The sequence below is a fragment of the Habropoda laboriosa genome, unplaced genomic scaffold, assembly GCF_001263275.1.
Source record: "Habropoda laboriosa isolate 0110345459 unplaced genomic scaffold, ASM126327v1 scaffold295, whole genome shotgun sequence".
Taxonomy (NCBI): Eukaryota; Metazoa; Arthropoda; class Insecta; order Hymenoptera; family Apidae; genus Habropoda; species Habropoda laboriosa.
This window is the reverse complement of record NW_017100429.1, coordinates 610793-624370: the sequence shown is the minus strand read 5'-3', so window position 1 is coordinate 624370 and position 13578 is coordinate 610793. Positions and strand designations below refer to the sequence as shown.

The following is a 13578-nucleotide window of genomic DNA, read 5'->3' as shown; positions in this document are numbered from 1 at the left end:
TTTAAGAAATACTTTTTGGTTTGGGTCTATTTCCCCATGCAGGACTGTGTGGACAGGTTGGAAGCTTTGTTGATTTCAAAACAACCACAGGTTTGTAGACTGGCATTGGTCTGGCTTTCACCTCTGCCATTTTTCGCATTTCTGCTCTCTCCATTTTCTCTTTCAATAATCTACTTTTTTCGAGTTCTTGCCTCTTCATCTCCAGATCCAACTCCTTCTTCCTGATCTTGTCATCGAATACATTTCGCTCCTTAGCTCTCTTATCGGTATTCAATTCAAACTTGGAAATTTTCTTTTGAGAAGTTTTCAGTTTCTCATTTTTAGCATCTACAATATCCACATTATTTTTAACTTTTTTCTCATCAGATTCATTATTTGCAATATGTTGCATTACTTCCTTTTTCTTTGGGTTCACGCAAATTGAAGTGTTGTTCATAATGTTAGGCTGTCTGTTCTCCTGGTCATTGTAACTCTTGGTCTGTCTTGTTACAAGTTCCTTAGAACTGGTTGCTGTCTTGTCCTTGTTCCGTAAATTTTCTTTAGACAATCCATGTACCAAAACTGGCTTGAAGCTTGGCACAGGATTGGCATGAAATACATGTGCCTTCTTAGCCTGCTCCTGCATTTGTTTAACCAATTCCTCCTTTTTCTTGGCCAGAGTCTTATTCCTCTCCTCAAAACTGAAGGGACAAGGAACCACTATTCTCTTCTTTGTAACCTGCTGTTTAACTGGATTAGTTGGCTTGGAAAAATTGGGTGCAGGCCTTGCATGAAACTTTACTTTGTTGGTGTTTTGAACATGTAAATTCTTAAATTTCTCCTCTTTCTTTATCTGGTACTCCTTATTGTGAATTTCAAAGCCAAATTTGTTGGGCTTATCCACAGTAGACTTTGTGTATGCATTTTCCTTTTTGATGGTCACATTCGAAGCACTGCTGGATCTTGTGATGGGCAAAACTTTCTTAGGCTTCTGTTCCTCATCATTCTGCTGTAAATTCATCTGGTGGACACTTGCTGTGTGACGAGTTTTCCTAGACTGAGTCAAATGGAACTCCTCTGTGATAGTGGTTGGTTTCTTGGCCACCTTCTTCAACACAGATGGACCCTTTAAAATATTAATTGGTATGGGATTTGCTTTGACCTGGTGTTTCTTTCTTTCTTCAAGCTCTAACTTTTCACGCTCCTGTTCACTTAAAATAGTAGTCTTTCTCCTCCTCTGCTTAGATCTGAGTGCAGGAGAAACTGGAAAAGTGAGCTTCAATGGAGATTGTTTTAATTTCGTTAGAGGACCTGGTTTTAAATCCTTATTACTAATTGTACGGAATCTCTGAGGTGTACCATTTTGATATTTTGAAACAGCCTCTGCCAGACTTACAAACTGGTTTGAGCACCTACGGTACTTCATCAAACTTCGCCTGCGATATTGACAAGTGAGCACCTTAGGCTGTGATTTACCCAAGGAGCATTGTTTCGTTTTAAACGAATTTAATTTTCTCGGGGAGGCAGATACGATTTTGAAAGATAATCTTTCCTCAGAAAGACTATTTACACAATTATCAGCCTTTGTTTTTGCCACTGACTTGCTCTTATCCTTTGTCAAACCAATTTGTACATTGTTTTTCTTTTTAACAATATTCTTTGAGGAAAAACCAAGAACAGTATTCTTTGTTTTTGACATATTTTTAATCTTCTCAGGTGCAGCTGTTCTAAATTTATGTTTTGCTGTTGACACCTTAAAGGCAGATGTTAGCTCACTTACAGGTATACTCCATGTTTGGTGGATTTTACTGGACATTTCATCTAGTTTTAAGTTTTTCACAGCATTGTTTAAATTCATGTCTTCTGCAGGCTGTTTCTTATTGTCATGTGGTATAAAATACACTACATTAGTACATGCAGGTGGTTCTGGTTCTAAACTGTCATCAAAGTTTGTTTCATTGACCTGTTGCTCATTTAAATTCTCTTCCTTATACTGTAAGGATTTGCACAGCTTAAAGTTAGTAATGAACTGCAGTTGCCGTTCATGTTCCTCATGTTCTCTTTCAAAATAACTGTCAGAAGGAGTTTGTGGGCACATGAAGTCTGTCCACTGTGGAGCACAAAAACTGTCCATTATGTTAAAAAATTCTAATTAATTAGACTGTCAAGCAACAATTACAGCGAGCTGCTACCAGTAGAGGAATATTCAAACATAATCTGCAAGAAAAAAGGATAATTAAGGAATTTAGAAACATTACTCACTTCATATATCACAAAATTTGTATGCACCTTCAATACATGTATTAAGTGTTAAAAAAGTTGCAACTGCTCCACAATTATTTCTTTGAAATATTTACTTCTCGTAGATAGAAAGATCTTACAATCGGTTAACGCGTATCCGTTGACGAATTTAAGTTTGAAATTTTTTAAGCTGTTGTCTCATTGGTCGACAAATATGTGCATACCATGAAAAACAAATGTCTCTATATAGTCTTATTGCAAACGCACCCTTTTTTTCTGTAGAGAATTTTATGTTTTAGTTGGTAGACTGACAGAGTGCAGTGTTAACCAATCAAAAAACGAACAATCTTGTCTATTTATTTTTAAATTAGACACATTTAATCTCCAATTTATATATCGTAATTACGTTATTATATGTAATCATATTATTATAAGTAGGCATGAATGTCGAATAATATTTCTATTAATTTTGCTGCATTACTACTATACATCATACTTATTAAGTATGCTATTTCATATTTACTAAATATATGCATAATTGTAATATTAATTTATATATTTTTGTATACATATATTATAAATAACCTATTTTGTTATAAATATTCTTATTTCGTTACCATTTCTAGTTTCAGGTTACACCACCAGGTGATGTACAAGTTAAATATGTTTCTCGCAAGTGCTTTTTGCATTGTATACAATAAAAGAGCTATTGAAACTAACATTGGTATCGCTTCTCGGCCTTATGGCTAAGATCAAAGTGTAGTATCTGTTCTTATCAGCTTAATATCTGATACACTCCCCATTGGGGAGTCAGAATATTAATCTGATTTTTGGAAATTGACGGAGTCGTTGGAGCTTGCTCCACCTCTGTCGCGAGTCGGCCTGGTATTGCAGTACCGCCAGGATTGGCTCAATAATTAAATTTATAAACAAAATGTTTTATTAAAAATTTTAAGTTAAAATACAAAGAGCGTATAACGTGTGTTAATCGCATAAAATCTTTATGCTCCTTTCGCATCACCTAAAAGAAAAATTACTAGAGCAACAGAAGAACAATTACTGAAAATAAACTACTTACACAGAAAGTAACAGATTGGTCCTGCTAAAAATCTACATTTATTTGACATATTTTTCGATATGACAGAAAATTCAAAATTTTTCACAAGATTTTTTATTTAAAAAAACAATTTTCATTAATGTAAAAGGCACAGCTTATAAGGCATAAAAAACCATTAAATTTTTATTATAAACATTTTTTTATATCTACTATAGTTTTAAAGATATACAGGGAAATAGGGTAACATCTACCTTCATTCAAGGGCTGTTTTCACCCAGAAGAACCAAAATTGGGCCAAAAAAAAAAGTTGCCCGATACTTCTCTTGAAGTCCCCTAAAAACCCACAAAGTTTAAAAAAAAATCGGAATTTTCGGGTTACCGAAGTTCTCTTGTGAGTGTAATTCGTACGCTACTACAAAAATACCATCATCATTGAAAAGTGGTAAAATTGTAATCATCATAGTATAGGGGAAACAACACCTTTCTCGGAATTTTTAAGAGGAATTAATCGTAGATTCAATTAAGTCATTTTTATACATGAAATTTTGAAGCAAAACGAAATTTTCAGTATAAAATAGAAGAAGAAGAAACGCTTTAAGAAGTACCGTGTAGGGTATTTTGATGAAATATTGGCCAACATTTCTCTAATAAGATAAGTCTAAAACTATTAGCTATAACAAAAAATCAAGTTCTTTAGCAGAAGAAAAATTCCATTCATCTAATTTCAGTCTTGTATATTTTTGAAAAGAATTATATTTTTCTTATAATCCCCTCCACTTCCCACCCCCAAATCTGCAGGGAGGGTATTCTAATTTTCGGGGTAAAAAAATCGATATCCTTTTTTTTGTACTTTTTCACTCTTTATAGCCTGGAGAATATGTATGTTAAATGATTTTTTGAAATTGTCAGAGTTATTAGGGTTTGAATGACCCAAGACCATGCCCGACGCAGAGGTGCAAGGATTTGAGTAATGTTTATGACATTTTGTGTTCTTGGTTGTCTCTTCTCTTTTTATAGTCTTCCCTGTAGAAATATGTTTGAAGTCGATAGTTTGCTTTCGGAATTTTTTTTTCTACATTTTAGTTTAAAAATGTTAATTGCAGGAAAAGTTTTCAATATATTGCAAAAATCCTGTGTACTTCTTTAGATTATATAACAGGGAGTATTTTGTGAAAATTTCAAATGATTAGGATGAGAATTGTAAAAGTTATGGACAATATCGGCCTTAAAAATGCTGTTCTTCGAAAAATGCATTTGAAGTGTCGATTATGTTCTAATGGCATAAAACCACCGAAATTTTTCATTAAAACTATTTGGCTTATATTTAAAAAAATGTAAACTATAGATTTAGCAAAAAAAATTCGATTTTTTCAGCCAGTCAGGTGACAAGCTGAAATATTCGAATAAATTCGCATAAATAAATATTTGAAGAGGAATACCAGCCGCTCGAAATTGCAGCACACATGGAAGAGGATCAAACGGATACGTGCTGTGCATAAAGTTGGCGCGCGAAGCGCCTCTAGCATCCGCACGTTGAATTAACCAGAGATATGTCGTCGGACGTATACGCTGGATTAATGTTCGCATGTAAAGATGTAAACGAACTGTTGATTAGCTGACCAGTTTCGTGCGATGTATCGTACGAGAAACGCAATATGTGCGTAGCTGTATGTACAGCCGTTTATCCAAAGGTGGGTGCTGCGAAATATCGTGGTGGCGCGCGCGCGCGCGCATGCAACGATTGACTTAGCCGTAGCAGACGGATACATATTGTCTCATGGACGTTTATTTCCCCTTTAATGTGCGCAAATTCCTTACTGAGTACGCACTGGCCGATCATGTTCTCACTGATTTCAAATTTTTATAATTTCCACATTTTCTTCCTTTTTCTGTCACTCTGACTTATCCATGTGTGCATAAACTCGGTTTTGGACTTCCGTTTTTCGTCTACTTGTCAATGTGACAGTTGCCGAGCATCATACACCTATATGGTATCTGTGTTGTGTAAATTCCATGAGTTATAATGTCAAAATGTTCAGTGTGCTTCTCCCTAAGTGTCCAAACTCGTGATAATGCGAGCAGGGGATTGTGCTTCATTGATAAAGAACATCATTGAATAGGAAATTTCCAGTAATGTATATTTTTCTTGGATATTATCTGAAACAGGAGTAGTTGTTGCACAGTTTGTCACAATAAGCTGCCACCTTGTTCTTTGTCATTGGTTATCATGTAACCAACTTTGTTTCATCTTTTGCAGATGAATGTTCCACTATATGGACTTCTTGGAGTTGCAACGGCTCTATTCGTGTACCTTGTTGGAATTGGAACCATTGTAAAACTGTTCATCTGCCTGTTGGCCTTAATTTTAGGGTAAGGTGCATAGTGACCCCTGGTACTTGAATCTGAAATGCTTTAATTTATATTCTTGTAGAACAATCACATGTGTATATAGAACATATGGGGCAAATCTTGACAATGTTATCAAATCAGAAAGGGAAGATTTACACAAGAAGACTGAAAAGTTTCGGCAGGTAATTAGACATTATTAAGTGCTACTCAATCAGTTTTCTCAACTTAACAATGATTTCATTGACTGTTACAGCATATTCTAGACCTATCCAAGCAAAAGCTGAGTTTCACTTTAGATAAAAGAATCACTGGTAGCCGTATTATTGACGAGTCCCTGCAAGTACATAGACCATTTAACAATTACACTACTTTTATTCTTATATGTCAGACATCCAGAATAACCTAACCATTTACTATATAGGAAATATTAGATTTCATTATCAGAGATTACGTGGAACCATGGTACAGCATTATTACAGATGACGAGGAATTCATATACTCTGTCAGAGATACTGCCCAGAAGATAGCCATCAACATAGCAAATCGGTGTGTATCATCAATACCATTGATTAAGCTACTTATATTAGGTTTATTTTTCTCCAAGAAAATGTCCTTTTCAACAGAGTGAAAGGTGTGGACTGGATACCATATTTGACCACACGCCTAGTGGACGATGCAGCGTCCCACGTGAGGTTATATCGCCAAGCAAGAGCCAGGATAAAGCAGTTGAGAACCAAGAAATTGCAAAAAGGTAGCGCCAGTTCGAGCACCTCAAGTGGAACGCCCAAGAAAACGCCCACTCACAGAAGAAATAAAAGTGAGACAGACGTGTTCTGGTATTCCCAGTCCAAGTTCTACATTCCCAATCTAACGTCCCTCACCGAACCCATCGAAAGCAACGATGAGAAGGAAGAGGAGTCGTTGGAGAAGATATTTTTCGACCTGGAGATGCAGATGGAGAACAACCTCATCTGCAGAGACCTGGTGTGCACAAACAGCAACCAGGAATTGGAATTCCTCGGCGAGATATCGGAGATCTTGTTGTATCTAGTGCTACCAAAGGGAGACTTCGATTGCCTGACTGTGAGATTTATTTTAAGGGAGCTGTTAGTAAACGTGATAATTAGACCGTTGTTGGATTTATTCTCTGACCCTGATTATATTAATCAGGCATGTATATGGCTGGTGAGTTCATCATAAAATGCCAGGCATTGGCCTTGTTTCTCATAACTTACTCTGTTTCAGTGCGCTAAGGAAGGTGGCTTGCCCAGCGACGTGTTCTTAACGGTGATCAGAGTCACGGATAGTCTGGACGAGTTAACAGCGACGAAAAACATAGTTTGTAAAGAGATAGCTCATCTTCGTTCCAAGGATTCAGGTGGAGAGGACGATCTGTCGGTAAAACAGCAATTGAATAGTCTACTCTATGTGAAGAAGATTCTAGAAACGAGGATCATTGGAATGCAGGAAGGACTAGAATCAGAGACTGACGGGATCGGTACTCAGCCTGATTGGAACAGGCTGCTGATACCCGGTCAAAAATTAGTGAATTTACCCCTAGACGAACTACTAAAAAACAATATTGCGTTAAGTTACTTCATCGACTACATGACCTCCATAAACGCGGAGTCGTACTTGTTCTTCTACTTGAACATATACGGTTGGAGGGTGTCAGCTGAGCAACAAATATCTGATATAGAGTTGCAGAAACTACACGCGGCTCAGACAGCTTCCAGCATCATGGGCGCAAAGCGTAAAAACACAGATCTGGAGAATCTAAAGGAAGCAGCTACTAAGATTTATCAGCAATACCTCAGTGATAAAGCATCACCTAAGCTACAATTAGACGATGTTTTGGTAAAGACTATGTTGACCAGGATAAAGACTGAACCGGTGAGAGAAACGTGGTTTGACGACCTTAGGGTTTGTTGTTACGAGAAATTGCAAAACGAGGATCGATTTTTGCCAGGATTCAAGAGATCCATGGCATATGTGAAGCTCCTCGCTGAGTTAGATCTTTTAAAGGACCCTGCGTCTGAAGAGGATACAAAATCCTTAGACAGTATCAGTCTATCTAGCACCAATAACGAACTGGAGACTCTCGACGAGATGTCTGAAGTTTATAAGCCTGAAGAAATAAAGGTTGCGGAATTAAAGGACAGTACATTAAAGTCTAGCTCCTCCAACAGTTTAGCTAGCATCGTGGAGCCTAATGCGGGTAAACCAATCGACGAGCCTGACTCTGAGATGAATTTTAGGACCATGAAGAGCATGAGGAAGGGTTCAAGTATTGACACAGATCACATCAGCGAAGGCAAGGATATATCTTTCTATTTAGAGTCAAACGCGGAGCAGTTTGTCAAACTGGACGAAAATATTTATGACCAGAATGCCATTAAGAAGCTACAGCAGGGAAGATTCGAAATCACTGCAAAAATTATAGAGACTGGTATAGTTAACGACCGTGGGAAAACTTATGGGATTTATGCAGTGGCTGTAACCAAAAGCTACGACTCGGGTTATCAGGAAAAATGGCACATTTACAGGAGATACTCCGATTTTTATAATCTTTATCAGAAGATCAAGGAGAAGTACTACGATCTAGCGAAAATTCCCTTCCCAGCGAAAAAAGCGTTTCACAATATGGAGAGGACCGTGTTGGAAAGGAGAATGCTAATGTTGAACGCCTGGTTATATCAATTGAGCAAACCAGCTGTGGTGGACGGACACATGGGTTTGCAGAATTTACTATTGACTTTTTTGGAACAGGGGGATTATGACAAAGGTGTGACTGGCGGACAGATATCTAAAACGGTAAGTGAAATAATCAGGAATTAGATTTTGTGTGCCCATGTGTAAGAAGATTATAGAAGATATTCAATCCTCTTTAATACAGATAGACACTCTGATGAACCCTCTGAAGACTTCTATGAAAACGGTGACTCAAGCTGTGAAAACCATGCCGGATAATATGCTGAACACAGTTGATGGTGTTATGGATAATATAAGCAAGTTCTTTGGCAATCCAAAGAAACCCAATGCCTTCTATGAAAACACCAAAGTTGGCGCTGGTCTAGACGTAGAGGTATATATCGCAGATTTCTTTTCAATTAATTTGTAATGAAATTCAGTTCATGTAATTCAAGTTTCCTTTTCATTTAGACCGACGATAACATTCCTCTCCGCATAATGCTGCTTTTAATGGACGAGATCTTCGATCTGAAAGTCAGAAACCAGTGGCTCAGACGGAGGATCATTACACTATTGAGGCAAATCATTCGTACCATGTTTGGGGACATAGTGAACCGCAGAATAGTCGAGTATGTGTCCCTCTTAACCAGTCCAGCTAGAGTTGCTGGTTATTTGAAACTACTCAAGTGAGTAAACAAATAAATTTGTTACAAGCAGTTACTCAAAATATGGTTTTGTAAGTAATTGTTTGGTCTTATAGGAACAGTTTTTGGCCGAACGGGGTCAAAGCAGAGAAAAAACCACCCAGGGACACAGAGATGAAGAACAGGACCAGAGTGGCAGCTAAGGTTGCCCTTTTATCTTGCCTATCAGATGAACTGAAACATATCATAGGTAGTGAGACCACTAGAAGAGGTCTTTTGAGAGTGTTCGAGCTGTTTCAGCGACCTGTACTTAACAGAAGACTTCTGTACGTGCTTCTAGAGGGCATCATAGAAACTCTGTTCCCTCAAAACAACCTGGCCGATATTTTCAGGAAGCTTTATTTGGTTTCACCGAGGTTGCAGCAAAGAAACACTATGCAGAAACTTTAAAATTTGAATTAGAAACGTTCATGGGTTTTCCGATCGATTATAGTCTGTTTTAAAAAGCTTGAACAAGGTGCTGAAGTGGTAGGGGCGAGCGAGCAAGTGATGTCTCACAGACTATAACCAAGATGAGGAGACTTGATAACGAGTAGATAGTCTTCAGGGAAAGTTATTTATGTCTAGCTGAATTGTAATATACAAAAACAAGTATTCTGATCGATGCTCAAGCGTAGGAATAACCTATACGACGCTCGTTGCTGGCGAGCAGCCAATCTCATTGCAATAAAAACAAATAAGCAACAAGGGAGAGGGAAAATTGTTTTTCAAAAACTGGGAACAAAATGAAAGTTATACAAAGAAAAACAAAAGAAGCTTTCTAAACGTAATCTCGATATTTCTAATTAATATTGTATATTCGATTAAAGAGTAAGGAGTAAGTATCGCAGTAATCCAGTGGCCAAAATAATAATAATAATTAAACGAATTACACGATTAATTCGAGCACCTTAATCGAGAGTTCAGTCTCAGAGTAGAGAACTCAGCGACTTTTCTTCGGTATATTTAAGTAGGTTACATATTTAAGGAGACATTACGCATTCCAGTTGGCATTTTAAACGATGTACTTCACAATGAATGAGAAATGGGAGAGAGAACACATACTTTTTACACGTGTGCGTATCAACAGTAGAAGACCAACTTTTTTGCGACGGTATACACGCTATTAGCCCAGACAGCCGTGTTGTACACACCGTCGCGAAAACATATACTTAATATGGCCCCAAAAAAGAAGAAAAAAAAAGGGAAAAAAATAAGAATTTTCAGTGTATCGTGCCATTTCACTGAGAGATACGTAGAATATTTATTTATTTCGAACCACTTTGGAGAATTTCTTCGAGAAGCTATAAGTTTGTAATAATAATTTAATTTAATCGACCCTCCCACCTCCACTATCGTCGACGACATGCTGTCGCTCGAGTGTAAAATTATTGTAAATGTCATACAATTGTATATATAATACATAAACGTTATTTCTATCGTGTTGAAGCGCCATATCTGTCACCGTTTACTTATTATTAAAGGAATTGTTTATAAATCGATACCATTCACTCTACCCTTGTTCCATCTCCAATCTCAACCCTTCGATGGATGAGCCACGAGATTCACTTCTATTACGTTTAAAAAGAAAACATTTTTTGAAAACATTTGAAAATCACGTATGTTTTTCGTGCAAGATCAAAGAAAAGACGAAGCAATAGGATTTATGGTATCGTAACGCTCCTCTGAGCCGGAAATATCTGAATCTTCATGGTCGAAGTTGGATTAAAAATCACGTGTATTACCCGAGGCTCCTATTTCAAGTGAAGCCGCGACAAAGAAAACAGTTAATTACCACGAATCGATTAACCGTGACCGCTAATAATAGCGGGGAACACGACCACTGAGCAAAAACAAAGAAAGTTTATTAGTAGAGGCTCGAGGAGCTTGCTGCTGCGAGATTAGGGGGAGTGCATTAGGAGAAAAGAGAGGGACCTTGGTACAAGAGCATCGTCTCATCGTCGTTCGCGTCATACGGGGAATTTTGTTCTGGCAATAGAGAGGGGGGCTCTCTGAGGGCTTTCAGCAACTATGGAGGGGGGCCAGGACCAGACTGGGATCACATACAAACTTCCTTCCTTCGTCGTCCTCTGAAACAAGTCATCAGGCTCCTCATCTTCCAGTCTCCTTTCTACCTAAAAATAAATATTTCTGTAGGCTACTTTTACCATCAGGAAGATTCTCAGTATATATCTATTTAGAAATTTTCATGTTTTAACACGAGATTTTGTTTCTTGGTTCTTAATATTATCAAATAACTGTGAATAAATATTTTATGAAAGGGTCTTGGCCTCTCAGGGCTACTCCTGAAGACCTGGAGTCTTAAAAATCATCTAACTGAGGAATTTTCAGCCAGATCATAACCTCCACTTACTAACACGAGTTTCTTTCTTTTAAATTCAATTACAGCGGTGCTAAATGCCTGTAGAAATATTTGTAGGGTCCTGAGAGTCTTCCAACCCCCCCAAGATCAAGTCAACAACACCTCCTCGCTTTTTTCCCTCCAGTCTTCTTTCTTGCTCCTTTCACATTCACTAAAATATAGCAGAACAGCTAGAAATAACGTCAACATCCAATTGTACCCTATAAGAATTACTTAGATTGCCCTAACGATTTAACAGTTCATCCAATCCTCTGTTATCCAGGTATCTCCATATCCTGATACCTTTTCCCTCGAGTTTCTCTTCCTGGTTCCACTCAGGCACCCAAAAACGATCAGAGTCAGCCTTCCAGGGACGGAAACGAGCCTCCAGTATCCATTGTGGCCTGAAAGAATCGTCGGTGGCGCGTCTGGCGTGCGCACAGAAGGGGTTCCAGAGCGGCCCCCGGGCTCACTCTCTCGCTCTTTCAAAGAAGAGGGGAATCGTCAGGGGCGTAGATGGCCGGGCAAGCAACCGAACGAACGCACGACTAACGAAAGAAAATCGATATGCATGATTCACGCACGCGAGAGAGACGCCTCGTAGGGAACCGACGACACGGCCAAGGGGGTAGGGGCACGCAGGGGTGGGTATACGCGCGGTGAAAGGCGCCTACACGGCCAAGAGAGGGGAAGGGAGCACGGAGAGCCACTCTTCTCCCTTCGTGCTCCCTTTTGCCGCGCGCCAAGGGGACGGAGAGAACTGTATGCGCGATCAACACACGTAATTCTATACAAGCGCACGAGGAGGGGTATTCTTACAATGCTACCCCCTCGGTCACTCGATCAGTCGTGTCCAGAGTCTCATGCTCGTTGCGAACCATGGCTCCTTCGACGCTGTTTTCTCGCGTGTCTTACAGTCTCTCGACTCATTCCCTCAGTCTATATACGCTCATAAATGACGATTTCTGGGGGGTCAGTGATGATGGTGAGACCCGGCGGAGGGACACCCTATAGATTCCATGGGGCTGCCTCCAGTGCGTGATCCCGTGTTCAAGCCTCGATTTTAAGAGTTCACGTCAGTTTCACCGGAGATCTGTTCGTCCAGTGCGTGTTCTGGTGTTAATGGTGGTACGTAGCTACATTATTGCGTCGTTCTTCCGGAGAGTTTCGCGCGAGGAGCATCCTTGGGGATATTGTCAGCTTCGGGAACAGGTAAAGATGCTTTAACGCGTCTGCAGTTTGTGGATTTATTTGTGGAACAATTTCCATGGTGTTCTTCTGTGGTGTTCATCTTTTTTCTTCTCGCAATTTTTACCCCTGCAATTAAAGGCACAGGTTATTCTTAATATTCAAAATTGTGTTTTAAATAAAGTTCTAAGTAACGCGAAGTTTATCTAGCATTGAATTGATTATCCGCTGGAGAAGTTTGTGACCTGGACACGCAGATGCACCGTTTCTTTTTTTTACCTGGTGTTGAAGGTGGCCGGGGATTTCGATGCAAGGCTAGTAGCGCGAAGCGTCGCGACGCGCCAAAATCGCTTCCCTTGAAAATATCAGAGACCACTGTTTTCACGCTCGTCTTTCTTAGAACTGCAATTACTTGATTAATGTTACAGCTACCTGTTGCTGAATTCGTTCATATATCTTCTCGCATCGTTTTAATCCCACCTGAAAAAAAAAAAGGAAAAAAAAATTTCCGTCAGTTGAATGAAAACTACCTTCGAACATTGTCGAACTTTCGAAATTGTGTCTGTTAGGGTTGTCAGCGAAATTGGATTAGCAGTGAAGATGAGTTGAACTTAGTCCTTTGAGCCTTTCGATTGTACGAAAAATAGCATCGATCGTTTTGAAAATTGCGCGTGCATCCGTGACGCGGAGCTAATTTTTCTCGCTGAATTCGCGCCACCGACCGACACCAGGTCGACGCGTAACGCAAGAGAATAAAACGAGAAAACGATGCCAGACTGCGGTCAGCTGGGTCTGGTTCCGAAACAAGATACGCCTGGGACTTAAAATAAACAAACAGTAATATGCCGCGGACCGATAGAAAAGCGGCTCGATCCACTATCGATCCTAGGAACGGTACATTAACCTATGAAACTCGCAATTACGATAGTTCTCGATGGAGTACCGAAAAGCGGAGAGAAATTTTTGGAACGCTATTCGATCGAGGGTGAGATACGAAAGTGGATCGATATCTCGACTGGAACGTAATG

At 39.1% G+C, this 13578-nt stretch overlaps 2 protein-coding genes across 2 annotated transcripts; one reads left to right on the top strand and one right to left on the bottom strand.

The window, feature by feature from the left end:
- Position 1: 1 nt before the first annotated feature.
- Positions 2 to 3738, bottom strand: LOC108575642. The gene is made up of 3 exons (XM_017938483.1): positions 3657 to 3738; positions 3596 to 3610; positions 2 to 2127 (listed from the first exon to the last, which is right to left on the bottom strand). The coding sequence occupies exons 1-3, from the start codon at positions 3736 to 3738 to the stop codon at positions 2 to 4; spliced, it is 2223 nt and encodes a 740-aa protein (XP_017793972.1).
- Positions 3739 to 4905: 1167 nt separating this feature from the next.
- LOC108575680 (sorting nexin-13-like) lies at positions 4906 to 9495 on the top strand. The gene is made up of 10 exons (XM_017938544.1): positions 4906 to 4968; positions 5535 to 5647; positions 5709 to 5808; positions 5880 to 5966; positions 6048 to 6172; positions 6250 to 6811; positions 6872 to 8440; positions 8523 to 8711; positions 8789 to 9003; positions 9078 to 9495. The coding sequence occupies exons 1-10, from the start codon at positions 4933 to 4935 to the stop codon at positions 9409 to 9411; spliced, it is 3330 nt and encodes a 1109-aa protein (XP_017794033.1). The 5' UTR covers positions 4906 to 4932; the 3' UTR covers positions 9412 to 9495.
- The last annotated feature ends 4083 nt before the right edge of the window (positions 9496 to 13578 follow it).

Excerpts from the sequence above, each read along its gene's own strand:
- LOC108575642 (XM_017938483.1), bottom strand. The coding sequence starts at position 3,738 with ATGATGATTACAATTTTACCACTTTTCAATGATGATGGTATTTTTGTA.
- LOC108575680 (XM_017938544.1), top strand. The coding sequence starts at position 4,933 with ATGTGCGTAGCTGTATGTACAGCCGTTTATCCAAAG. Across the intron at positions 8,441-8,522 it reads GCGGACAGATATCTAAAACG|ATAGACACTCTGATGAACCC; the intron begins GTAAGTGAAATA and ends TCTTTAATACAG. Across the intron at positions 8,712-8,788 it reads GCGCTGGTCTAGACGTAGAG|ACCGACGATAACATTCCTCT; the intron begins GTATATATCGCA and ends CTTTTCATTTAG.